General features: G+C 37.6%; 1 protein-coding gene across 2 annotated transcripts in view; it reads left to right on the plus strand.

Moving 5' to 3' along the window:
- The window catches only part of CPEB2 (cytoplasmic polyadenylation element binding protein 2), a 75,192-nt gene that overhangs the window by 5,555 nt on the left and 44,675 nt on the right, over positions 1-24,962 (plus strand). The window contains exons 3-4 of one of the 2 annotated variants that reach the window (XM_052641977.1): positions 43-132; positions 8,315-8,405. In XM_052641977.1, coding sequence (XP_052497937.1) covers positions 43-132; positions 8,315-8,405 — 181 coding nt within the window. The remainder of the gene's footprint in view (positions 1-42; positions 133-8,314; positions 8,406-24,962) is intronic. The other variant, XM_052641978.1, reaches the window with a different exon arrangement.

The following is a 24,962-nucleotide window of genomic DNA, read 5'->3' on the forward strand; positions in this document are numbered from 1 at the left end:
GAGAACTGCTTGTTTCTGATGAAAACTTCTATGCTATTGAAGGTGAGATCTAGTTTGCAGTTGCCAGCTTGGGGCTCAGATTCACTCCAAGATAGTTGGTGCACTGCAGCCGGAACATCCAGAATAGACCAGGTAGGCTGCACAGTGTGTACTTATCAGGATTTTGGCTAGGGGTTTAGTATTTGTATTGTGAGTAGGATTGAGTATGTACTTTTCAATTATACTTGTTTAAGCATATGTCAGAAAGTGTGAAAGCAATTTATTTTTAAAGGATCACTTAAACTATTTAAAGTGCTTTGTTTTTAAATTTGAAAGTAACTCATAACCATTTTACATTTCCTGAACGTAATTGATTTGTTTTTGGAAAAAGGAATCATATACCCAAGTGCACCTAACTTTAAACATCAGTCAAACTGAACACCTTTTATCTCTTTTCAGAATCATTTAAACTGAACATATTTTATGTCTTCAGAATCATTTGCAGTTAGGTATAAAATCATATGTTTAACATCTAATTGTATATTTCATAAATGTTTTATAGAATTTTTTGGCAAACTTTTTCATGAATCATGCTGTATTTGTCTTGAGATATACTTCTAAGAAAGCCCTTAGTTCAGTATTTCACCTTTATAAAAAATTTTATGGTATTTCTCTAAATTTTGTTGCTGCTATTATATACACTTATCTACTCTCAAATAATCAGTTCCTTGTAGGAAAGAAACTGAGTCAAACATCTGAGAGTCAAGTCTTAATCGAATTACCTTCAAGTCCTTTATGGTTACAAAATGCTATCTCTCTTCCTGCAGATGAAATTTGAATGCATACTGGGTACCAGGTGATGAGAATAATTTGCAGGACAAGTAGAACACTCAGTCCTCAAAAAAGAGGATTCTTTACTACAGAGCCCAAGTTTGAATGACCATAGACTTGACATTGTGGGAGTCCAGTGAATGGAGCTCTGTTATCCTTAGTTACTTTATCAACATGAAATGATTTTACAAGTAAAGACTGTATAAACAGATTAATATTACATTTGAAAATAGCATTCTAACTGGGAGGGTTGGCAGTAACTTCAGTAATCAGCCATTAGCACTTGTTTTAAATAAGTCCACCTATTTACCAAAGTAGTCCTGCCAGGATCTCCAGTTAGAAATAAGTACGTATCGCATGTAATTTGTAATTTATTATCTTATTAATGTTGCAGTGTAATCCATCTATTTCTGCTCTCCTCTCTTCTCCTCTCTGCTTCTTCTAGGCTATATTAGTGGGCATTTTCAAGTTATGGTGTTCCAATTAAATACATAAATGCCTAGGAGATGGTATGCTAGAAGAGAAAAACTGGTAATTATTTTGAAGGTGGCAAGGGACATGTTTTTAGACAAGAAAGGACATAATTATTTGAAGAGGTTGTACCAGGAGGAAGCAGGAGGATATGTGAGCGGGATGTGTAACTGTGGAGGAAAAAGAAGACAAAGATATCAGTGAGGATCCATGGGGGTTGGGGGGGCAGATGTTGAGAGATTAGGTTATTAAGATGGCTTCAGTGGGTAGAAAAATGCTGCAATAGATGGAGGTCATAATGAAAGGGAAATTTTCAAACTGGGCTCTGCAGAGGTGCCCATGGGACTGCCACAGGATGAGAGCCGTCAGCCCTCCCACTCAGCTTCTCTGCTCTTATCTATGCCCTTAGGATTTAAGGTAAATTCACTTTAGGAAAAAGGATTTTGATGCATAAGGATAATTTATTTTTATTTTTTGGTAAATTACTGAGATACTGGCAATCCCTGTGGATTCCTGAGCCCGAGATATGAGGATGAAGTTGAAGAGAATGGTGAAGAAAAAGATAGTGGAAAGTGAACTGACCTAGAAGAAAAGGAGATCTGAAACCTGAATCATCATCTTCCTCTCACGAGTTTTTTGACATTGAATGACACAGTTTATGGGCTTTCATCTCTTTGGGTCATACTTTCCCTATCTGTAAAGAGAAATGTCTAGAACTAGATCCTGTAAGGCCTTCGTAGCCAGCTCTTGTGCTTTCTTTCATCTATTGTGGCCACGTCTTTTGCTCCTTGCTTCCTTATCCCCCCTTCTTTATTTTTAGAATACAAGGGTCTTGCTTTATTCGGGGGCCAGGGGGAGCAATGGGCATTGGTCCCAGGCGGTGGAGGTATCCTGTATGACATCCCACCTGGCCTTAAAAGCAATATTGTTTTTTCTTTGAGTACCCTAATGGTACTTATTATACAAAATTTGTTCAGGGTTTCTGTCTTTCCATAAAAGGTTGAGGTATTTGAAGTTGAGTTTCTTAGAAATACAGCAGCACTACAAACTAAAGCAGCAGCTGCATTTGGTATCTTAAACAGTTGGGTAGTTCCTCACTATTTGGCAAAGTTAAAATTATAGAAAATACTTAGACTCTTAAATATCTGGGAAGATTACTTTCATTTCTGATCTTTTTTCATCATATACAATATTTTTATACTAATACATTTTAGTTAACAAATAAATTATTTAAAAACATTTAACTTTTAAAATTTCCTGAAGTCTCAAATTGATTTAAGTCTAAACTGTAGTAAACTGTAGAACTAAAGTCTTAATTCTTGTACCTGGCCTAACCTATACCAAGAATGGGACGTGTAACTGAATTTAGTAAATGGAAAAGAAATAGTTTTGTACATTGGTTTTATTTCAGTTGTATGTAAAATTTTCACATTGGCATTTCCTTATTTAAAATACCCTCTCTTTTTTTAATCAAAAAACTTCAGATTAAAAACTTTTTAAAAACAAATATAAATTGTTATATTCATTTCTGAGTTTAAAATGAATGTATTTTTATTAGTTTCTTTAAGGCTAAATATAATACTACTTTTGTTTAAAATGCTATTAGCTACTCTTGCTAGTGTGCTAAGTCATACTCAAAAGTATGAATTCTAAATTACCTTAAGTTTGAATTTTCAGGCAGATAAACAGGCTGCAGTATATTTATTCATTAATACTGGAATATTTTCAATATAGAGTAAATATACTAGGAGCTGAGGTTATTACTTAGTTTATATATGGCATATCAGTTTTCTGTAAACAAACCAACACCATGCCTTTAAAACTGTATTATAGCCTGTAAAGCCTGTGAGAGCTGGCCTGCTCTTTAGCTGAATATATATATATATATATATATATATATATAACATTTTTTTCCAGCTCTAGACTTGGGGTCTTATAGGTGTTCTCCCTGCAATTCCTGGGAATGTACATAAACTACCTTGAATTAACTGAAGATATTTTTTTCTAATCTTTAATATCTAGGCTATTATGATGTGATGTGATAATCTGGGGACCTCTCAGAAAAATACATTCTTTGGAGGCTTTATTCACATTATGCAAAAAACAAGGCCAAGTCCAAGTTTTCATTTAATGAAGTGTTTCTTAAATTGTGATTCTTAAACTAGATGAGTTATAGGGCCACTGGTAATTGTGAAACTATCATCCCTACTGAAACTAAGGTAGGATGGGATCTGGTTATCTGTGCGTATGAGCCTTTTTGTTTCCTATCTGTGTTCAGTTCTTTACTTGTACTTGATACATTCTTACACCAGGTATTTTTTTACTTACCTTTCCATTTTATTTAACCATTGTGGATACTAAATTAGCTTTGGCTATTTGGGGCTTGATGTTTTTCCCCCTAAATCACTGTTACAGCTCTTTTTTGAGGATTAGAATAATAAAGGAAGGTCAAGAAATGTATATTCATTGTATATGCGGTAGTGCTTTACCCTGGAGATAGGTCCAGGGAGATACTGTTCTTTGCTTTTGAGAAGATGAAAGTCCAGTTGGATGAATAAGGGATATCTCTGTGTGGAACAACCAGAGAATCGGATGGGAGTGTATGAGATTGAGAGCTGCATTGCGTCCTGAGGCAGAGCAGTACAGTATCTGCTGCTTGTTCAGTAAGGTGCGGTAGGAGAGTATAATCAGGAGAACTAAACACAAAAATACAACAACAGTTGATCTTTCTACTTAGGCAGAAGAAGATATGCCCAAGCCATCTGGTATAACTTTAAATATGATGCTATAGAGTTTTTCTATGGGCTTTTCTTGTGGCTCAGATGGTAAAGCACCTGCCTTCAATGCTGGAGACCCAGGTTCAACCCCTGGATCGGAAAGATTCCCTGGGAGAGGGCATGGCAACCCACTCCAGTATTCTTGCCTGGAGAATCCCATGGACAGAGGAGCCTGGTGGGCTTTCTATAACCTGCCTCTTTTTTCATAGGGAGGACACATCATTGTCAAAAAGAAAAAGCTTCTACTTACTTACTTCTTTTGAAATAAACAGGGTTGTTTTGATTATGTCAAAGCAAAACTACAACATCCCATAAAGTTCCCTTTTAAGTAAGTTAAAGTTCCTTTTGTTGTATTTTAATATCACTGTTGACCACATTAGTTACCTTTCAGTGTTTATAGTCTTTCCCAGGTCATCCTTTTTAAACTTAGAATGACTTTGTTCTTTCTGTGTTTTTCAGTCTTTCTAGGAGTTCGTTGTTGCTTCCATAAGTCTTTTTGGCAAATGTCTGTATTTAAAGACTGTAGCAAACTATTAGAATATAAGAGATTGTTGGGTTTTTTTACGATTGTGTTCTAATTTTTGCCTGTTCATTGTTGTGGGATACTGTAATCTCAGTTTCTGAAAGCCCATTTAGTTGGTTCTTTGCCACATAGCTTTCATATTTCTGCAGTAGATTTGGATAAACTTTTTCTGGTAGATTCTTACTTTTGTGAAATGTATTGGCTATTTTCAAATAGCCATGTAGTAATAAATGTAAATTACATCGCTGCAATTTCACATCATTTTTTTGATAATCAGAATTCCTGTGTTTATGGTAACGTTAAAATGGATTCAGGATTTCCATTTAGCTTTTGAACCAATGGGAGTTTACATGAACACGATTTGTTCTAATGTCCCTATTCCTGAAGAGTGCATGAGTGTTTGTCTTGTAATCAGATATGTTTCTGTTTTGTTTATTTTTTTTTCAGAAGTTATATTTTAATCCCCACACTTTACTTAATGGAATTATCTGTGTGTTTTTTTTTTTTTTAATGGGAATAACATCCAGGTTCCATTACCCAGAAACTTAACTTTTTCGAGGTCATGAGCTCTTTGCCTGCTCAAGGCTATTTTGTATTTGGTGATTAAAAAATCATGTGGGCTGCAGCTGATGCTTAATAAAGTATAACTAAGTTAATAGTTTTAAAATAGCTTGCTATTTTCTTTGCTGAAATAGGAGTTTGTTTCATGATGAGACTTGATATGCAAAGGAGAATAAGGGACTTTTTAAGTGGGCATCTCACTGTTTCAGTTGGATATAGGCATTAAAGCTAAAGCTGTTAATACATGTGGCTTTTTTTATTTTAAAATCAGAGTTGCCAGAGTTGATACATTTACTGAATAACTTGCTTATGTCTTATCTCTTCATACCTGAAATATTATCCATGGCCCGTTGACAGTATATATAGGATTCTGCATTAATTTTGCTATGCTCTAAAGCAAAATCATACTCCTTGGAATGGAGGTAGAGGCTGGCCAAATAAATACATAAATCAAAGTTGTATGAGAAATGCAAATTTGGGTGGTATTAGTTACCATTAATTAAGTTCATAGGTTGACTGAAGACAGGTCATGGTCTGATTCTGTTGAGAAAACATAAGCCTGAGAAGATAGCCCTGAACCATAACACATTTCTTTGTAAGAATTTAAGATCAATAGACTATAAAGTATCTATGTTATAAGTATCTATGTTATATTCCATCTTAGAACCCTTAGATACAGCATACTTTTTAAAAGATTTTTGTCATGACAGTTTACTTTTTAAATTCTATATTTTAAATACATTTTGGAGCTTTGAATATAATCTTTTATTGTGTGGTTGGAAATTCAAGTCGAGAGCAAAGTCACATTATTACCTGATACTTGTCTCAGTTTAGTTACTTAACATTTTGAGTACCTAGTCCATGGAGGATTCTGAGAAGATTTGTAGTCCTTTGTAATTACCACGTAAAAGTGCAGTCTTTGCCCTCACTGAACTCAACTTAAACTTTTGCAGTTTTTATGGTAAAGATAAATACTGTTCCTTCAACAAACATTTGAGAGATAGCTATATTCCATAATTAGCAGGTCCCTACTTAGAATTAACTTAGAAATTCATTGACAGAGGCAGGAAAACCAACAAATTAGTTATGAACTCATACAGTAGAAGCACAAAAGATGGACATATTTGGATAGATTACAAAATGCATGTCATTTCTGCCCAAGTTTTTCTGTATCCCAGTTTTATTTATTATATACTACTGTAAGTTTTTTGCTTTTCCATTATTTCTATTATTTTTAAAGTGGACTTTAGACATCATCTAGTTTGATGCGATTATTTTATTTTCTCGAAGATGGAACAAAGCCTAAAAAGGTTAAGTAGGTTCAGGTTAAGAAGCGCAATGCTTCTTAAAGTGTGGTCTTTGGACCAGCAGTCTCAGAATCACCTGAGTACTTACTGGAAATAAAATTCTCAGAGACCACTCCAGGTCTGTTGAATCAGACCTATTGAATCAGTTGATGAGTCCCAGCAAACTCGTATGTCTGACAAGCCTTCCAGATGTTCCTGAAGCATGCTTAAGTGCAAGAGTTGCTGTTACAGCTCAGTGACTGTGCCTCCATCCCAATTAAGGTCATTGTTCTAGGGAACACCTATTACTGGTGGGTGTGTTACATCTCAGGAGTCTAAATAAAACTAAGTAAGGGGTGCTAATGTAGGTAGTGATGAAGCTCCAGCAGGATCTTCCAGGTCTAGTATTCTTCTGTCGTTCACTGTTGCTTTGCACAGTTTCAGATTCTCTGATAGTGACTTATTTAGTCTGCAGTGGTGATATGCCCGCCCCCCACTCCCTGCAAAAAAAAGCTTGCAACCCTCATTGAAACATCAGAGGAGAATTTTTAAAAGTCAACGTACTCTAAGAAAAGCTTCTTATGTTTTTCCTCGGCTTTCTAAAAGTGTGGTTCTGGATGTTCTCTGGATTGTGTACTCCTTTGGAAAACTAAGGAAAGCCATAAACCTTTTCAGGAAAAAATCACATATACATGTCCATATGGAGCATTACATAATCTCACAGATGTCATGGTCCTTGAAGCTCAGGGACGTAGGTTAAGAAGTGCCTCATTCTGATTTCTGTGGAGACTTTTTTCCCCAACTTTTCTGGTTCTTCCTTTCCTTTTTCTGTGTTCATCATTCTTTGAGAGTTGAAAGTGGCCTGCCTGCTCAACTTTCCCCTCGTTTACACACAACACATAACCACCCGGTAGGGTACACACTTAAACCTAAATGAGTGGGGTTAACATGGGCGTAATTTGGGAACAGACTGCCTGGCAATTAGTGGGGCACAGGCCAGGGCTTGCTGTGGTGGCTCCCTGTCTATATTTGTTCAAGTTTATTGAATGTATATTGAACAGAATGCAATATAAATTCATGAGCATTATAGAATCAGATTCCTTCTAGTAAGCAAGTTGAGGGTTTGACATTCAGCAAACAAAATTTCCAACTCACAAAAGACTTTGTTCTGAGACTTGATGATATAGGAAACTTGCTGTGGTGAAAATTCTTTTGCCCTTTTCTCCCCTGCCTTCATTTTTTGCAACAGTGGGTAGAGGGGAGAGAAGATTTGGAAATGCAGAGATCAATATGTCAAGATTATTCTTGATGTTTGTCTTTGTTCTGAAATTGGTATTTCATGCTTTTAATTTTTACTGTTTAGGATGCTTATGCATTCTTTATTATGAAATTCTGACTATTAAATAGCATACAATGTTTGATGTTTAAAGTATGGTGCATTATGGAATTAAGCCTTTTCACCCCAAATATTTATTTTTCAAGGGCCAGTGTCCAAATTCCTATATATATATGTGAAAAGTTTAAAGTTTAAAAGTTAAATAACAACTGAAAATGCTTTCTGTGTGTATAAGATTTCAGAAATATTTATAAGTTGAGAATGATAACAGAAATTGTTTTTACTGTATTGCATTAATACTGCTGATTAAATGAGATACTTTTGATATGGGATTTTGGAGATCAATGTATGAAATCTATTGTCCTCCAGTACAAGAGATATTAAGCTCAAGAGATCCTTAGTTATTGACATTGTCTTGGGTTGCAAACTGACTAGTAATATTATATTAGTCAAATGTCCTGATTTATGTAAGAAGATTTAAATAGTACATTAATCATCACTTTTTGAAAAAATTGTGTTGACTATATTCTTTTTTTTTCTTCTCTTCCAGGATCGAAGTAGAATGTATGACAGTTTGAATATGCACTCTCTGGAAAATTCCCTTATTGATATTATGAGAGCAGAGCATGATCCTCTTAAGGGTATGTGACTTTTTTATTTTCTTATGCCATCCACCATTTTGTCTGCTTATCTTACCGTTTTTTTCATATGAAAATAAGCACTAAGTAACACCTATCTCATCTATAAAATTCTAAATTTATTAACAAGAGCCTTTGTTTTTATGAAAGGTCTTATTTTTACCCTGGTAGCTGCTTTAACTTTATGCCAGTTTATATAGAGAGATGGAAAAACCTAAATTTCTTGACTTGTTATTTAAGAAAAAGCCACTTTTTAGAGATAACTCAGTTCACCCAAGGATGAAGAATGACTCTAAAGGCATTATAGTCACTATTCTAGAATTCTTTCAAATACAGAAATATTAAAAAAAAAAAAAAAAAACTTTCTTGGAATACTTGCATTTGTAGTTTGCAGTAATTCCAGCCTAAAATTGTCATAAGTTAACTTCCTTTCTCATTTTCCTTTCTGCTGTCATGTTGTAGGAATTTGAAAGGGTTTTGAGGTAGAGAAGCTATTCATAAAAGTTAGGCAAATTAGGTAAAAGAATCAGCGCCCATAACGTTATACTGCCAGCCTTATCACAGTTACAGTTAACTGCAACTGAAGAAATTGTGTTAACAAACTTGTTTTCATTTGTCTGCATGTTACATATTAGTGATTATTTTATATTTCTTCATATAAAATATATTCTTGCCTTTTATATTATAAATAATGAGAATCTAGCAAACTGTGTGAACTTGAGTCATGAGAAATACTAGCGTCTGTTGCTGCATAGTGAACAGTCCCCAGACTTAGCAGCTTCAGACAACATTGTATTACCTTACACAGTTTCTGTGGGCCAGGCAGGAATCAGGGGCACTTTCAACTGGTTGGTTCTGGCTCAGGATCTTTCGAACTGTTCTCTTTTTAATTCTGTAAAGCCAAGGATTCCCTTATAAGAGTCAGCCTAAAAATTCTGGAACTCAAGAGTTGGCAGCAAGGCGATGGCTCTGGCTGAGCTGGCAGTACTGACGAGCTATCTCAACACTTTTGTTCTGCCTCTGGGTTTTGCTTGTAAAGGAGTTTCTTATCTTTCTGTTGCCTTTGTTGGTGAGGACTTTGAGAAGCTCAGGGGATTTTGGTAATTGTCGATGATGTGTAACAATGCTAATTCTACTCACAAAGTAATTAAGACAGTTATACTTTGATTATTTTTTTTTTTGAGGGAAATTGCCTCTAACCAAATTCAGCCTAGTTTTTTGAGTATTTGAGGTCTTGTTTGTTTTTTTTTTAACCCAGTTACCCCAGCAGTCCAAGGGCACTTATGAAGACCTTCCCTCTGTTGATTTCCTTGCCTTCTATAGAAAGAAAATGCATAGAAATTCTAATGCTGATCAAGTCAATATTAACTGTAACCAGTGGATAATTAAACTTTTTTTCATCATTGTTTCTCCCAGCCTTCCTTAAAGAAGCCCTTTGAATATGTTAAGAGAAAATATTAATTATATACTCACTATTGATTATCCCAGTTTTTCTAGCCTATTTTATAATAAAAGTGGAAGGAAACCTAGAAAGAAGACTTTGAAAAAGAAAACAGAAGCAGTATAAGGCTAAAAGGAATTTAATATCAATAATTGAAATATTCAAATGAATTCAGAATTCTTCTGTTAGAAAAAAAAGGCTCATTAACCACCTTTAGGAATCATGGTAACACATCTCTGTTTCTAATTGGAACATTTTACGTTCCACATTTATTATGATAGGGAATAGAGAAAAAACAAAAGAAAACATTTGAGAATGCTTCTCCATAGAATTGAGAAGTAAGACTGGTACTTTTGCCAAATTGCCATCATATACCTTTCTAAAATTGGAGCTTCCCAGATGGCCCTAGTGGTAAAGAATTCACCTGCCAATACAGGAGACGTAAGAGACGCAGGTTCTATCCTGGGTCAGGAAGAGCCCTTGGAGAAGGGAATGGCAACCCACTCCAGTATTCTTGCCTGGAGAATCCCATGGACAGAGGAGCCTGGTGGGCTACAGTCCATGAAATTGCAGAGTTGGATACAGCTGAAGTGACTTAGCACACCCACATGCACGCACCTTCTAAAATCATCTTGATATCCAAGTGCTGTCACTTAGTTCTTTCTTTTATTACTAGTACACATTTCCCTGCCTCCTGGGATTTGTCATACTGTGTATCTTACTCCCACACGCTGATCATTACACAGTTTCTTGGGGCTTGGCATCAGTAAAAATTTAGAAAAGCAAGGTTGTGACATATAGAAGGAACCAATCCCTGAATTTATTTCCCCTCCTTTCCATTCCTGATCTTTAGAGCATCACTTCAGCCTCTATCCTATCTCTCTTATCTCATCTTTTCATCACTTTCAGAAAATTCTGTTCTCTACTTAGCATATGAAAATTCTTTTCTCTAAAAAAGCAGAACAAATCTTATTTTATCCTTCTAAAATATTTTTCAATAACCCAACCAGTTGCTATGTCTTCCTTATGGAATCTAATGAACAGAGAGGTGAGACTTGTGGGGTAAATGAAAAACTGAAAATAAAAATGAATTTCTTATTTCCCTTTGTGTAAGTGGTGACTGTTTCTTGAAAATTTTCTGTGCAAACTTGAGTGGAGAAAGATTGTATTAGTTATACACTGCTGCATAAAAAATTACTCCCAAATTTAGTAGCTTGAAGCTACAATGAACCTTTATTATCACCTGCAGTTTCTGTGGTTTAGAACTCGGAAGCTCTTTAGCAGGTTAGTTCTGGTGAGGGTCTTAAGAGATAACAGTCAGGAGAGCAATGAGGCGGCAGTCATCTGAAGGTCTGACTAAGGCGAGGGGGATCCTTTTCCAAGATAACTTACTTATGTGGCTGGCAAGTTGGCGCAGGCTGTTGGCAGGAGAACACAGTTCATCACAGACCTCTGCTCAGGACTGCCGAAGTGTCCTACAAGTGTATCCCCCCCGCCTGCACCCCCAGAGCAAACGATAAAGTCCTCGAAGCAGGTGCCCCAGTGTCTTACAGGATTTAGCTTCAGCAGTCTCATGCCATCATTTCCATGACAGCATACTAGCCACGTAGAACACCTTGCTCACCTGGGGTGGAGTCTGATGCCCAAGAGCTGTGAGTCCTAGGAGGCAAAGAGCAGCAAAGGCAGTCATGGAGGCTGCCTTCCACAGAGATGAAAGGCAGAAGCAAAATTTGCATTGGGTTCTGCTGTTCTAAAGGAAAAGAACAACTGCTTCAGGTAAGGGTTTATGTTGGTAGACAGAAAAGCAATCAGGCAGTCCTCTGGAATCCAAAAAAACTCCACGCCTGGTTACTGGCAAGACTGTTGACTAATTAGACTGACAGAAGGACCCTCCTGCCCCCACTTTAGCCCAGAATGCAAGCCTAGTGGTTTTTACAGGTCAGTAGAGAACCTCCACTGTTTACTGTTAGGGTCTTTCTAGTCTAGCATGGCAGGTGGAATGGTCTTGTCAAGGCTCTGAGGATGTGAAGTGATGGCAGCCATAGATGAAACCCTGCTGCTACTGCTGCTAAGTCGCTTCAGTTGTGTCCAACTCTGTGTGACCCCATAGATGGCAGCCTGCCAGTCTCCCCTATCCCTGGGATTCTCCAGGCAAAAATACTGGAGTGGATTGCCATTTCCTTCTCCAATGCATGGAAGTGAAAAGTGAAAGTGAAGTCGCTCAGTCATGTCTGACTCTTAGCGACCCCATGGACTGCAGCCCACCAGGCTCCTCCATCCGTGGGATTTTCCAGGCAAGAGTACTGGAGTGACCCTGGATGCATTCTATTCCAGAAAGTGTGCTTGCTTTTGTACTAGGCAGTATCCAATAGCCTGCTGTGTGTTATGTGAAACAGACATGGTCTCTGTTCTTGTGGAATGTACAGCCAAAGAGGAAGAGAGACCTTCTAGTTCATGTGTGATATGCATAGATACATATAACACATTAATATAACATAAACATACAATAGGGCTTCCCAGGTGACACAGTGGTGAAGAACAATCCACCTGCCAATGCAGGAGACATTGGAAACTCGAGTTTGATCCTTGGGTAGGGAAGATCTCCTGGAGGAGGAAATGGCAACCCACTCCAGTATTCTTGCCTGGGAAATCCCATGGACAGAGGAACCTGGTGGGCTCGACTATGTACACATATAATGGTAAGTATTAGAATAATGTTTGGGGGGGCGGGGGCTATGAAGTGTTTGGAGGTAGTAAGTGGAGGTACCTAAGGAAGATGTGGAGAAATGAAAGGTGAGACCTGAAACCTGAGCAACACAAGGATGAAACAATATGGGGGGAAAGCGTCAGCTAGACAGAGGGAGCAGGTTGTGTTGAAGAGCTGGTCGTAACTGAGGAGCTGACAGCCGACTTGTCCTGGCATAGCTGTTTTAGGGCTGCCTGCTGGTGACTGGGTGTGACACCGCTCAGCCAGTCCTCTGAGGGTGGGGGGAGTCTTTTGCTCTGGACTGTGAACACTAACACACTGTTTTATGCTTTCCGTAGTACGAGTGGCACTGACGGATCTGTTTTATTTATTCTGCAGTGACTACTCACCATGAACATCCATTTTCTGGTGCCTGTCTTGATGTTTGACAAATATGTCCCTTTTCATAGGAAGGACAATTATGAATTCTTTCAATGGTCAAAGTAAATCATGCTTTGCCAAGTAAAAGTTTTGTGATTTTGCAATTTTGTGTTTGCATACCTATGTTAAATAATCTGTGATCTTTTTTCTGTATGTGTGGGTCAATTCATTCCCCTTTAAACAAAAGAACAAGTCAGTGATTATTGTTAATCTCTCTCCCCTCTCTGCCCTCAGCAGTTTACAAAAAAGGTCTTACTGTGTAAGCATTTTTACCCCAAATTGCCTACCCCTCCTCCAAATCATAAGGGCAAACAAAAAATTTAAGCACATAAAAGATTATTTGAGAACAGCAGGAAGAAATGTAGTTTATTTAGCAATCTTAGGAGGTTCTGTGTCAGCAAGTCACAATGCCTTTACTAATGTTCTCTGAACAATTAAGGGGAATTCAAGAAAAAGGATTTAGAGCATGATTTTTCAATATTGACATATTTTTAGAATGTCTTGAAAATGTTTTTATTTACTGTGTTTTTGTATATCATAGCATCATTTTTATCACTTGACTGCTAAACTGCTGAAGAAAAAATTCTCTGCTTATTTTAAGGAAAATAATCCTTGAGGAAATAAGGAATGACTCTATAAATGCTAAGTGGTCCTGGTGGTATCAACTAAATTCTTGCCTCTTTTCAAAATACTTCTTTTCCCTCTGATATTCTCCTCACTTGCCTTAGTTATAAAATGGAAGTTGTTGTTCAGTCACTAAGGCCTATCGCACTCTGCAGTCTCAAGGAATGCAGCACGCCAGGCTTCCCTGTCCTTCACTATCTCCCAGAGTGTGCTCAAACTTATGTCCACTGAGTCAGTGATGCCATCCAACCATCTCATCCTCTGTTGCCCTCTTCTCCTGCCCTCGATCTTTTCCAGCAGCGGGGTCTTTTCCAGTGAGTCTGCTCTTACCAGGTAGCCAAAGTTTTGGAGCTTTAGCATCAGTCCTTCCAATGAATATTCAGGACTGATTTGCTTTAGTATTGACTGGTTTGATCTCATTGCAGTCCAAGGGACTCTTAAGAGTCTTCTGTAACACCATAGCTTAAAAACACCAATTCTTCGGCGCTCAGCCTTCTTTATGGTCCCTCTCTCACCTCCATACATGACTTCTGGAAAAGCCATAGCTTTGACTATTCGGACCTTTGTCAGCAAAATGATGTCTCTGCTTTTTAATATGCTGTCTAGGTTTGTCATGGCTTTCCTTCCAAGGAGCAAGCATCTTTTAATTTCATGGCTGCAGTCACTATCCTCAGTGATTTTGCAGCCCAGGAAAGTAAAATCTGTCACTGTTTACACTTTTCCCCATTTATTTGCCATGAAGTTATGAGTCTGGATGCCATGATCTTGTTATTTTGAGTGCTGTGTTTTAAGTCATCTTTTTCACTCTCCTCTTTCATCCTCATCAAGAGGCTCTTCAGTTCCTCTCCACTTTCTGCCATTAGAGGGATATCATCTGCATATCTGAGGTTGTAGATATTTCTCCCTGCAGTCTTGATTCCAGCTTGTGATTCATCCCACCTAGCATCCTGTGTGATGTACTCTGCATAGAAGTTAAATAAGCAGGGTCACAGTATACAGCCTTGACGGACTCCTTTCCCGATTTGGAACCAGTCTGTTGTTCTTTGTCTGGTTCTAACTGCTGCTTCTTGACCTGCATACAAGTTTCTCAGGAGGCAGGTCAAGTGGTCTGGTGTTCCCATCTCTTTAAGAATTTTCTGCAGTTTGTTGTGATCCACACAGTCAAAGGCTTTGGCATAGTCAGTGAAACAGAAGTAGATATTCTCCTGGAATTCTCTTACTCTCTCTGTGATCCAGTGAATTTTGGCAATTTGATCTCTGGTTCCTCTGTTTTTTCTAAATCCAGCTTGTACATCTGAAATTTCTCAGTTCATGTACTGCTGGAGCCTAGCTTGATGGATTTTGAACATTACCTTGCTAGCATGTGAAATAAGTTCAGTTGTATTAGTTTGGACATTCTTTGACATTGCCCTTCTTTGAGATTGAAATGAAAACTGACTTTTTCCAGTCCTGTGGCCGCTGCTGAGTTTTCCAAATGTGCTGACATATTGAGTGTAACAGCAGCATCTTTTAGGATTTTAAATAGCTCAGCTGGAATTCTGTCACCTCCACTAGCACTGTTGGTAGTAATGCTTCCTAAGGCCCACTTGACTTCGCATTCTGGGATGTCTGGCTCTAGGTGAGTAATCACACCATTGTGGTTACCTGGGTTATTAAGACCTTTTTTGTATAGTTCTGTGTATTCTTGCCACATCTTCTTAATATCTTTTACTTTTGATAGGTCTTTGCTGTTTCTGTCCTTTATTGTGCCTATCCTTGCATGAAATATTCCCTTGGTATTTCCAATTTTCTTGAAGAGATCTCTAGTGTTTCCCATTCTGTTGTTTTCCTTTGTTTCTTTGCATTGTTCACTTAAGAAGACTTTCTTCTCTCTCCTTGTGGTTCTGTGGAACTCTGCCAGTGCAGGAGATGTGAGAGACACAGTTTCAACCCCTGGGCCAGGAAGATTCCCCTGGAGGAGGAAATGGCAACCCACTCCAATATTCTTGTCTGGGAAATCCCATGGACAGAGAAGCCTTGTGGGCTGCAGTTCATGGTGTTGCAAAGAGTGGGACACAACTGAAAGTCTGAGCACATCAGTAACTATCACATTGGATTCATCAGGTGAAGCCACAATTTACAGTTGAAGTACAGAGTCACAAAATAACTTGTATCAGTTTCTAAAAGTCTGGTGTGAGAACTTAACATTTTCGAGCTTAAGAGCTTCTAGGGCCTTGCCCAGTTGTCCAGCAGTTGAGACTTCACCTTCCAGTGCAGGAAGTGTGGGTTTGATCTCTGGTTGGGGATCCCACATGCCTTGTGGCAGAAAAAACCCAAACATAAAGCAGAAGCAGTATTGTAATAAATTCAAGAAAGACTTTAAAAATTGTCCATATTAAAAAAAAAAATCTTTAAAAAGCAATCAAATTTCATAATTAAAAAAAAATTATTACTTCCAAGCTGGACAGAGGTTCTTAGACTTGGAGAGCGTGTTTAACATGCAGCTTTCAGGGCCCTGCTCCTAGAAATTAGCCATGGAAGGTTATGTGATGAGTACACTTTTGAGAAACTCTCCTCTATTAGAAGAAGAGTGAAGAAATCCATAAGAAGTTTAAAAAATTTGAATGGTTTTTATTAAAATAGAGCAGAGCAAAAAATAAAACTGATACCAACAATATCCATGTCAAAGTATAGTTACCTCCCTCCTCTTAAACTGCCCTAGCTTATTAATAACTCTGATAGACAGGCATGTATTTCCCAGAACCATTTTGCTTTTCTTCAGCCACCTGTGTGGTTTGAAGTCAAAATTTTCACACGTGCCAAAAAAAGGTATAGATGAAAATAATTTTACTAGAAGGTTTTCCAAAACAGGATAATAGATTGCTATGTATGCTTTCAGTCTTTAAGTAAAATGTTTCCTTTTATTTTAAAAAGGAATAAGAATTTACACATTCTTTCCCTTTTACTTCATTGATTTTGTTTTTCCTGTAGATCACTGGCCTTTGATAAAGAGGAAAAAAATAATTGTTTTTGGACTAAATGATATAGAAGCCATATACATTTTATTAAATGTGTTTTGATTTTAAGAGGTGATCACTGTTGTGACATACTTGATACCTTTATCCCCAACTAACTCAGAATTTAGTTCATCTTAACGGTACAATTTATTAGAGTAGAACTTCTGTTGTCATTGTTATCTGCAGATTGAAGAGGAAATTCTGAAAGTATGATTGTAAAAGTTCTTGTTGTAGAAGATTCATTTGAAATATGGTATCATGGGTAGAGATTTTAAATTTTTATTTAGTTGTATATATTTCTCTTAGCAACAATATTATTAAATTTAGAGTTGTTATTTCTTCCAAGCATCTTTGAATAGTCAACTAAATCATTTGACTTATATAAGATTACAGTTTCTTTTTTAAAAACTAAAAACTATTACACAGAAATGACAATGAATTTTCTTAAAAATCACATTTATTTAAAGCATATGTGTATTTATTAAAAGTTTATTACTCACGCAAAGCATCTGTCCTAGAACTTGAAATACGGGCTTCAGTTCAGTTCAGTTCAGTTCAGTCACTCAGTCGTGTCCGACTCTTTGTGACCCCATGAATCGCAGCACACCAGGCCTCCCTGTCCATCACCATCTCCCGGAGTTCACTCAAACTCACGTCCATCAAGTCAGTGATGCCATCCAGCCAGCTCATCCTCTGTTGTCCCCTTCTCCTCCTGCCCCCAATCCCTCCCAGCATCAGGGTCTTTTCCAGTGAGTCAACTCTTCGCATGAGGTGGCCAAAGTACTGGAGCTTCAGCTTTAGCATCATTCTTTCCAAAGAAATCCCAGGGCTGATCTCCTTCAGAATGGACTGGTTGGATCTCCTTGCAGTCCAAGGGACTGTCAAGAGTCTTCTCCAACACCACAGTTCAAAAGCATCAATTCTTCGGCGCTCAGCCTTCTTCACAGTCCAACTCTCACATCCATACATGACCACTGGAAAAACCGTAGCCTTAACTAGATGGACCTTTGTTGGCAAAGTAATGTCTCTGCTTTTGAATATGCTGTCTAGGTTGGTCATCACTTTTCTTCCAAGGAGTAAGCGTCTTTTAATTTCATGGCTGCAGTCACCATCTGCAGTGATTTTGGAGCCCCAAAAATAAAGTCTGACACTGTTTCCACTGCTTCCCCATCTATTTCCCATGAAGTGATGGAACCAGATGCCATGATCTTCGTTTTCTGAATAAAAGCAGAAAGAATATTTTTTATATAGAACCTGAAGTGATAAATACATGGGATAACTGGGCCTATGAATTTTAGCAGCATATAGTATTTGAAAAGTATCTGAGAGTCTCTGATGAAATGTTTCCCTGCAGGATATAGGACTTCATTCTTTGAAATGTTTTTCTTATTTCAAAAAAGTAGTGTGCATTCATTAAAGGAAATTTGGAAAAATTTGGGGGAAAAAAGTTTTAAAATTATCAGTAATTCCACAAGCTAAAATAACCATGTTTAATATTTTTGGTATATAATTTTTCTCATTTTTTCTTTTTAAATATATAAACATAAGCTATTTGAGATATTCAAATAGTTACCTTCCCTCTAACCTGGTTAACTTTCAAAAAGTTAGTTTAAAAAATATATGTACATAGATTACAAGGTAAAATAGTGCCATAAGGTTTATAGAAGGAAAAATAGAAGTCTTTCTTCATTCTTCTCTGTCTACTTCTGATTACTGTTCCTTGGATGTAGCCACTTTCAACTGTACCTATTCTTGGTGTAATTATTTGTAAATAATATGCTTATGCTTTATATTTCCTACATTTTAGGTATTGTCTGTAGACTGTCTACTTTGATTTACCCATACCCCCAACATTTTCACTGCTTTGTCCTCTGAAAACTATTTTAGGACCACTTTTGTTTAGAGAATACAATTACTGTGATAATACAAATGTTATTTACAGGTGAACCTCATATGTTTTGTACTGTAACATTTTCTTTCTCATATAACTTTGTTTTTCCTGGAGTTGATCCTTGTCTCTTTTGGTTTGTTTGCTTAGTTTTCTAAGTACTTACACTAATTCATCCCAGAATATATTTGTAAAACACTGAAGCTTCTTGGAACATGTAAAAACAGCAAATAGTCATATAAATTGTCTTCCCTCCTCTCCCCCTGGTGGTGTGAGTATCCTTGTAGCCCATCATAACTGTCATTTTGGGGTTTCCTTAAGCCCAAGAATTCCGTTTTCCTTTGAGATTCATATCTTAATTTCCATGTTCTTTCTTAATGGTTTATATATGTTTTATTGGGCCTACCTTACAACCTTCTTTCAGATAGGATATAAATTTTGAGGCTTGTATGTATGAAAACATGTTTATTCTACCTACATAAGATGATAGGCTTGTGTGGAATTATGTATTAGTGATTTAGAATGTTGAAAGCAATGCTTCATTACTTACAGGGTTAAATTTAACACCATTCTAAAACCTGTTCATTTGTATGATTGTCTTTTCTGTTTTTTTTAATTTTAATTTTTTTACTGGAAGCTTTTAGAATATTTTCATGCCTGTGGTTCTGAAATTTTTTAATGTAAATATGGGTCTTTCTATGTATGATGGTGGGAGACTTTACCTGTCTGTCTTCTTCCCCTTTCTTCCTTCCTTCTTTACTTCTTTCATTCCATTTTGTTGTCTTATTTCTTGTACTGCACATTAGTTGAGTCCTCCTATTTCAGAGATTAATTTCCTTCAGTTCTTGGGAATTTTTTGACTTTTTAAAAATAATTTCTTCTGTTCTATTTTTTATATTACCCCTCTCTGAAATTGCTGTTCTTGAAATATTAAGTCTCCTATACTCAACATTTGGTTTCTAACTTCCATGACTTTATTTTTTGTTTTGCTTTTGGAAGGGTTTCCTCATCTCTTACTTTCAATCCTTATAATGATTTTTTTATTTAAAAAATTTTCTCTGAATAACTTTTAAGACCCTTTTTAGAAAAATTCTCAGAACTTTCTTATTTTTATTCTTGGATCTTATTTCTCTGGAGTATTTAAACAATTATTTTTCCAGTTCCTTGTAGTGTCTATGCTTCTTGTAAGTTCTTCTTTTGTAATTGTTTGGTTTTGTTCTTTTTTTTTCCTCATGCTGGAGACTTTTGTTCAGTATCTTATGATCCTTTGCTGTCCGTTCATTTTTAAAGATAAAACAGAAATGGTGATTGGAAATTGTGTAGTTAAAGCTTATGATCTAGTGAGCATTACTGTAAATGGATCTGTGTGTCACAGTGTCTGTGTTCATGTGTTTTCTTTTGGTCTGGGGAATGGACTTGGATGTCTGTGTTCCATTCTTCGGCCTAGAAGCTGTAGTCCTGCCTAGTTAGCCTTCTTAGAAAAGCCAGAGAAGGGGCTGCAGGTGTCTCTGCTTGAACCAATCATCCGCCTCCCAGTTTTCAGTTCTACTCGTATCTACTCTGAGTGATAACCAGAGCTGCTTATTTCTCAACTTTTGGGGGCTTTTGTTATAGTAAATGGCTTATTCCTTGATAATCTTCCCCATGTACACACCAGGTTGCCTTTAGTGTTTTTGGTGATTTCTGGTCTCCACAGTCAACTACCACTCAGCCATTCACATTCACAGCTTTTGAAAATGTGATATGATTCTTCTGTGATCCTGTCCAATTCTCTTTGTCCTAATGGTGGTTATGCCTCTTTAAAACTTCTATGCTGTCATTTTAGGGGTTTCAGAAAGCAGCAGAGATGAGCTCATGTATTCAGTCTTCCGTGTTCAGTTGGAAGACTGTAATCCCTGGTTCAGGTACCTCCTTATTGAAGCCTCTTTGACACTCTAGTCAGTAGTGGGTTATTTTGTAAGGATTGCTAAGCAACCATGTGAATTTTCAGTTGGAGCACTTTTCTCATTTATTTCTGATTCAGTTATTTTTTCTCAGTATATATTTCTGTTCACATGATAGTGTATCATGGGAGCATTGACCACTTCTGTTTTTGCCTTATCTTGAATCAGCATCTGTATTAGTGCCAACCACATAGAACATGCTCAGTGAATTATTGGTTGAAAGATTAAACAATGGTCCACAAAAATTTTTTATCAATATTTATTTAGAACTTAAAATCATTCATATGCATGCAAAATAGTTTGTATAACCATTCCCCTACAGTTGTACATTTGGTTATTTAAATTTTTAAGTGAAAGTCAGTGAGCTTTTTCTGAGTTTATTTCCATAGAGTGGACATTACATTTGTTTTCAAAGCACTAGACACATATTGCCAACTTTTTCTTCCCCCCCAAATTGTGGAAGTGTTAGTCACTCAGTCTTGTCCAACTCTTTGCGACCCCGTGGACTATAGCCGTCTGGCTCCTCTGTCCATGGAATTCTCCAGGGAAGCATACTGGAGTGGGTTGCCATTATCTCCACGGGATCTTCCTGACCCACGGATTGAACCTGGGTCCCTTGGATTGCAGGCAGATTCTTTACTGTCTGAGCCACCACAGAGGCAAGGTTTATTTTGACTCCTGCTACATTAAAAGGGAATGAGAACAAGTAAGAGATTTTCACTGTTCCTTCCCATGCTCCCTGAGATGGGGAAGTTAACTAGTCCTTTAGATGGGGTGAAGGTAGGGGTGGATCTGTGGGTCAGGCCAGGGGGTGGCTTAAGTGGTCCATCCACCCTTGGTGGCCCTGGAGGCACTGTGTGCAGGGATGGATCATGCACAGGACCCTGCTTTTGCTCCTGATGCCTCAGAAGTGGCAGTTGAGTTTTTGATATTTTTGTATCTTATTGTTCATAATGTGGTGCAACCGCACATGTAGGCACTTTATTTTTAGTTCCGTATGGTTTCTTTGTATTCTGATGCTCAAAGAGACTAGTGCAGGTGAGCTCACTGCAGCAAAGGGTCCCAGGTCCCAGCCTATCTCAATAAGCATAAGAAGGAAGGAAACTCATGTATCCTCCTGAGTGAGGGGCAGTCTCATTTTGGAAGTGGAATCATTCTTTCTCTGGCTCTAAAACAGTGTCTTTTGAAAACCTGGTTGCTGCTTGACCTGTGGTCCTTGGTTGATGATGTCTGCTGCTGCTGGGATAGGTCACAGATTTCCTACTCTTGTGGGATCAGACTATGGTGGTAACCAGCAGTCTTAATTCCCTAAGCAGCAGCTGCTGCTGCTAAGTCGCTTCAGTTGTGTCCGACTCTGTGCGACCTCAGAGACGGCAGCCCACCAGGCTCCCCCGTCCCTGAGATTCTCCAGGCAAGAACACTGGAGTGGGTTGCCATTTCCCTCTCCAATGCATGAAAATGAATTCCCTAAGCATGACCAAGTGTATTATTTTATTAATCTTTATTGGACTATGTTGTGTTAGTTTCTGCTGTAAAGTGAAGTACATCAGCTCTATGTACACAAAAACCCTCTCTGTTTTGGATTTCCTTCCCGTCTAGGTCAGTGTAGAGCACTGAGCTCCCTGTGCTATACAGCAGGCTCTAATTAGTTATATGTTTTATGCATAGTAGTGTGTCTGTGTCAATCCCAATCTCCTAAATCATCCCACCCCCCCACTTTTGCCAATTTATTTTTAAGTTTTATGTCAGTTTATACTACCACTGATGATGTTTGATAGTCCATTTGTTATTATCAATATTCCTTTTATTAATTTAAACTTTTGTGACCATTAGTGCAACATGATTTTAACATTTAATTGCATATATCAATTAGTACCAGTTTTATTGAAGTGATTTTACAATGATACATTATCTTACCAGATGATTAATGACTTAAGTTTAGCCCTTTATTGTTTTTGTCTTTCTCTGTGGTTATACTTAAAAGAAACTTATTCATATTCTATGTTCCTTGGTGTTTACAGACCCCCCAGGGACTGTAGCCCTCACGGGTCTCCTCTGTCCATGGGGATTCTCCAGGCAAGAGTGCTGGAGTGGTTTATGATGCCCTCCTCCAGGGGATCTTCCCAACCCAGGGATCAAACCCAGGTCTCTCCCGCATTGTGGGCAGATTCTTCACCAGCTGAGCCAGCAGGGAAGCCTAAGAATACTGGAGTGGGTAGTTTATCCCTTCTCCAGGGAATCTTCCCAACCCAGGAATCGAACCAGGTCTCCTGCATTGCAATCTTAACCAGCTGAGCTACGAGGGAAGCCCTCCTAATGGATGGTCTAGTATTAATTGGATAAAGGTATTGAAAGTTATAAATATTAGGTAAAGAAAATTATGATGGGATCCTTATTTAAGAGTGAATTAGCTTGATTAATTTTCCTGGAAACTAAAGTAGACTGATGGCTTTTATTAGATGAAGGTAAGGAATGATTCTGTTGCTTTCTTGGAATCTGGATCTAAGGGTCTTTTCTACATTTGTATGATCTTATTCTTAGGCTATTATGAGGCATGCATTCAGATTTGGGAGTGAGGTCAGGAATGATTGTCCTGCCCTTTGGATCTGAGCAGAGATTGAAGTTATTCAAGGTTGGTAATGACCACATTCTGAGTGGATTTTACCAGGCTTCCTGTGAACCATTTTTTTTTTTCCTAATTGCATTTCAAAATAAAGGTGAAATGTAGGTAATAAAAGAAATATGGTAACAGTCTACCAAAGCAGTGGGAGCAATGCTTTGTTTAAAGCACATAAAAAGGAAGAATTAGTTCTTATTTAAGAGTGTTGTGTATGTGTATGTGTGTTGGTTTAATATATGTACCCAATATATAACATATCATACCTATCATTTATTGAGCATTTGATGTATGCTAAGCTCTGTTCTGGTGACTCTACATGTATTTAGTTAATTATCACAACTAATGGTAGATATTTAGCCTTAATTTACAGTTGGATGATTGTGGTGGCTTACTAATAATAAATATCTAAATTTCATTGCTAGTAGCTGGTAGAATTTAATAGTTCTTGAGTTTGTGCTTTGAACGACCACTTGTCTTATTTGTTGGTTAACTATTCTAACTCAGACTCTTAATGTGTGATTTTTTTTTTTCCTGTTTAAAAGAGTTGGCAGAACGTGTGGCATTGTTGTTCAGCAATTTTCTCATCACTAATGAGAAATTGGTTGACATCATTAACTGTTCAGCAGTTGTGGAGATGGGAAAAATTAATCTTGGCAAAGAGCAAAAATAGGACTTGTCTTTTTCCCTCCCCTCCCCATATTTACGGGGTTAAGAAATGAATTGATAAAGGCTTGTTTTGTGATTTTTTTTTTTTCCCATTCACTGAGAGATTGTCTTTTCCCTGCTTCACATGCAAATGCATATTTAGGTACTGTGCTTTAGATCAAGGTCATAGTTCACATAACAGAATGAGACTTTTTTTTCATCCATTTAATAAATATTTGAATCTGTTATGTACTAAGCTCTGTGTTACATGCTAGAGATAGAGTAGGGAATAAAAAATGACAGTCTTGCCCTCATGGATCTGTTTAATGAAGGACAGAGACAATGGGAATCAGTGTTGTCAATCAATCTGCCTTCTGTTTGAAGGCAGAAGCATAGTGTCAAGGACACAGAGAAAGAATGAAGCTGCTGCTTTAGACAGGATGGTCTGTGATGGCATCTGTTAAGTGACTTTGGTCATATGTAGGCAAGTGCATTTTGGATCAAAAAGGGGAGGAAGTATACAGATCGTGAAATGAGAATGTGCCTGCCATGTTTGAGTAATAGCAGAGGCCATTGTGGTTAGAATGGTAGACGATGAGGGGCCAGATAAGTTGGGGAGGGTTTTAAGCAATAGAGCAATATAAGCTGATTTAGGTTTTAGAAGGATCACTTCTGAGTGGAGACAAGACCGTGATGTTATTCTGGCTGTCTGTGAGGAGATGGGGATGGCTTAGGCCAGGCAGACAGTGAAGGAGCTGGTGAAGAGTAGTCAGATTGGGCTTTGTGTTGATAAGAGAAGAGGTGACAGATTTATACACAGATTAGTCAGAGTGGGGAATAAGGTAACCCAGAGTTTGGAGATGAGCAAACTAATGGGAAAAAGTACTGTATACTAATCTGGGGAAATACAGAGTTAGCGTAGAGAGTTGCAGTTAAGAGATACAATGTGTCATCTGCTTAGAGATGACATATAAAGTTTTGGTAGCAGATAATGTCATCTAGGGAGACAGTGTAGAGAGAGAAGTCTGAGGATTGACCACTGGAGCTTTAGCATTTAAGGGTTGAGAAGAGGAGGAAGATAAATTACTTGCAAAGAAGACCTTAGTAGTGGCTGCTGATAGAGGAGAACCAAGAGAATATGCTATCAGGGAAAGGAAGTAAGACGCTACATCAAATGGGCTTCTCTAGTGGCTCAGCGATGAAGAATTCTCCTGCCAGTGCAGGAGACGTGGATTCATCTCTTTGGTCAGGGCCATCCCCTAGAGTAGGAAATGGC

This window comes from Budorcas taxicolor, chromosome 6, assembly GCF_023091745.1.
Source record: "Budorcas taxicolor isolate Tak-1 chromosome 6, Takin1.1, whole genome shotgun sequence".
NCBI classification, from domain to species: domain Eukaryota; kingdom Metazoa; phylum Chordata; class Mammalia; order Artiodactyla; family Bovidae; genus Budorcas; species Budorcas taxicolor.